The sequence below is a fragment of the Zea mays genome, chromosome 4, assembly GCF_902167145.1.
Source record: "Zea mays cultivar B73 chromosome 4, Zm-B73-REFERENCE-NAM-5.0, whole genome shotgun sequence".
In the NCBI taxonomy this organism is placed as follows: domain Eukaryota; kingdom Viridiplantae; phylum Streptophyta; class Magnoliopsida; order Poales; family Poaceae; genus Zea; species Zea mays.
In genome coordinates, this window is record NC_050099.1 from 79,408,867 (window position 1) to 79,411,594 (window position 2,728).

Consider the following 2,728-nt stretch of genomic DNA (forward strand, 5'->3'; position numbering starts at 1 on the left):
TTTTTGCGATAACAAGTAGAATATTTAATCTATTTACATACTCTAAGGACTAGTTTGAGAACTCTATTTTTTCAAGGGATTTTCATTTTCTCAAGGGGAAAATAAAATTTCTTAGTAAAATGGGTTCGTAAACTAGCCTTAAATAGAGTAAATAGCCACATCAGGTCGTGTTACTGTTACCCATTGGCCATTGCCTTCTAGCCACACCAATATACGTGCAGAGCGTGCCTGTTCTCTTCTCCCTTCTCTGCCTCGCCTCGTCGCTTCGGGACCGGATAATTTCATTCTCTCCTGTCCGTCTCCGCTTTGGTGGATCGGCCGAAATCGTACCAGGCTTGGCGTGCGCGCTTCTCCCAGCATGCTGCTGCACCGTCCCTGGTCCGCGGAGCTGCTTCGCTTCCTCCGTTAGTACGAAGGTAATGACACGCAAGCTGGTCGTAGCTTGGTGAGCTACGGACTGCGGTTCCACTTGCACCAAGGCCCAGGCCGGAGCCGTGGACTATCACGCCTACGTTCCGTGGGATGGACTCCGGCAAGAGCGCCAGCCTGCAGTCGTCCAGCGGCGGCGACGACGAGTTCGACTGCAGAAGCGGTGCCGACTCCTCGCCGCTATCCGCCCTGCTCCGGCAGCCGCCGCCGCCGCCATCTGTGCCGGGCTTCGGCGGCGGCTCCTTGATCTACGGCCTCCAGGAGCTCCGCACGCCACCGCTGTCCCACTGGTGCTCGACGACGGCGCCCCTCCCGGCCGGCGCAGAGGCCTCGCCGCCGTCTCTGTCCGGCCATGGTTCTATGACGGCCTACCAGGCCGACGCAGCGCCGGTCCAGCTGGCCGCAGCGGCGCCGCCGCAGGGGTCCAGGAAGCGGGCGCGGGCGTCGCGCCGCGCACCCACCACGGTGCTCACCACCGACACCTCCAACTTCCGCGCCATGGTGCAGGAGTTCACCGGCATACCTGCCCCTCCCTTCGCCGGCGCCGCGAGCGCACGCTCTCTCTTCGACCACATCTTCCCCTTGCGCACCGCCGCCGGGACCGGGAGCCTCGCCACGCTCCCGCAGTACCTCCGCCGCCCCTTCGCGCAGAAGCTGCACGCGTCGAACCCCTACCCGCCGAGCTTCGCCTCGTCCTCCACGTCCTCACCAGCGCCGACCAACGTCTCCATTGCGCCCGCTTCCACCACCACCCCGGGCACGGCAGCCGTGGCGTCCAGCGACAGCTACCACCAGCTCACAGCAGCCTCAACGTCCGCTCTTCTCTGGATGCAGCAAGATCACGGCAGCAACAACTACCACCCGTTCCATCAGTGCTCCTCCCTCGGCGACGGCAAATACGCGGCGCACCCAGTGTTCGACCGCGGCATACCGTCGCCGCCGTCGTCCTCCACGAGGCTGCAGGACCGGGCGGACTTCGTCGGTCTCACACACGACGTCATGGTGGGCTCCCAAGGGCCGAACGTGTACTTGCACCCGCGCAACGGCGGCGACGACCTGTCCAGCCTGGTCGGGGGCGCGTCCGTCACCGGGGCCGGCGGCTGCAAGTCGACGGCTGGAGCGCAATCGGCGTAAGCGTAACCCGTCGGCCAACGTCTCCACAACGACGACGACGGCCACATCAGCGGCGCCGGAGGGCATGAGAAAGCAAGCAGGCGTTGACTCATGGGTCTGCAGTTCTGCACATCAGATTATGCACATCTGATTAAAATTTACTTGCTTATTTCCAAGAATCCAATCGAGAGTAGTACATGATGCGAGCAGATTTTGGTTTGTCCTGGCTGCTAGTGGTAGCTACTTTCACTTGAACTAGAAGCATTCTCCGAGCGTGCTGTGGGAATTGCAAATAGAAAAGCTGGACACCAAGGTAGTAGGTAGCATAGTGATTTGATAATCGGTCAAAAAAGAAGTACAGAACGTCTTCACTGCTGGCGTGTTTGGTTCCACACACACAACTAAAGTTTAGTTTATGTTTAATTAAATATTTAAATAATAATTACAGATATTAAATATAGTTAAATTATAAAACTAGTTATATAGACGAAGACTAAAAGACGAGAGGGATTTATTAAACTTAATTAAACTTATATTTAATATTGTTAACTGATATTTAAATATTTGAAGCTTGTTTGCTTGTAACACCCACTTTGTAATTTGCTAGAAATAATACCAATAGAGAAACAATTTCTCTTTATGTGAGTTTGATCTTTATGCATCATCATATGTGAACACCATGTCCAAAAACAATTAATAAAGAGAGATGCTACTAAATCAATGCATCATGCTGAATATTTTATTTGTGTGTGCATTCTTGTGACAATAGTATAATAATGCAAAAAGAAATATGTGAATATCCAAATGGGGATTTAAATCCTAAATAATCCTAGAATTAAGAAAAGAGAGAAGGAGGAGGATTATACAAAATAGAGGAACATAAATGTATGAAAGAATATATTTTGTCCCCACTAATATTTTAATTTAAGTACTTAACTCAGTTAAGAAGCCCACAAACAAGTTTGAATTCAAATTAGTATTAAAATTTGAATTTGTGAAAGAATGGAGAAAGAAGAAAATATAAAAGAAAAAGGAAAAGGAATACTATACCTGATGGGCCGCCAACCTGGAATTCGGCCCAACTACCCTTTAACACCGCGCGGCCCACGTTCCCTTCAGCCGCGCGCCCGCCTCACCTCACTGCCACACGGGCCCCACCGGTCAGCCTTGGGGAAGAACTTGAGTC

General features: G+C 52.4%; 1 protein-coding gene across 1 annotated transcript; it reads left to right on the forward strand.

Moving 5' to 3' along the window:
• The first annotated feature begins 263 nt into the window (after positions 1 to 263).
• Positions 264 to 1,750, forward strand: LOC100382348 (VQ motif-containing protein). The gene has a single exon (NM_001175095.1). It carries the CDS (start codon positions 523 to 525, stop codon positions 1,561 to 1,563), a length of 1,041 nt encoding a protein of 346 aa, NP_001168566.1. The 5' UTR covers positions 264 to 522; the 3' UTR covers positions 1,564 to 1,750.
• Positions 1,751 to 2,728: the final 978 nt, after the last annotated feature.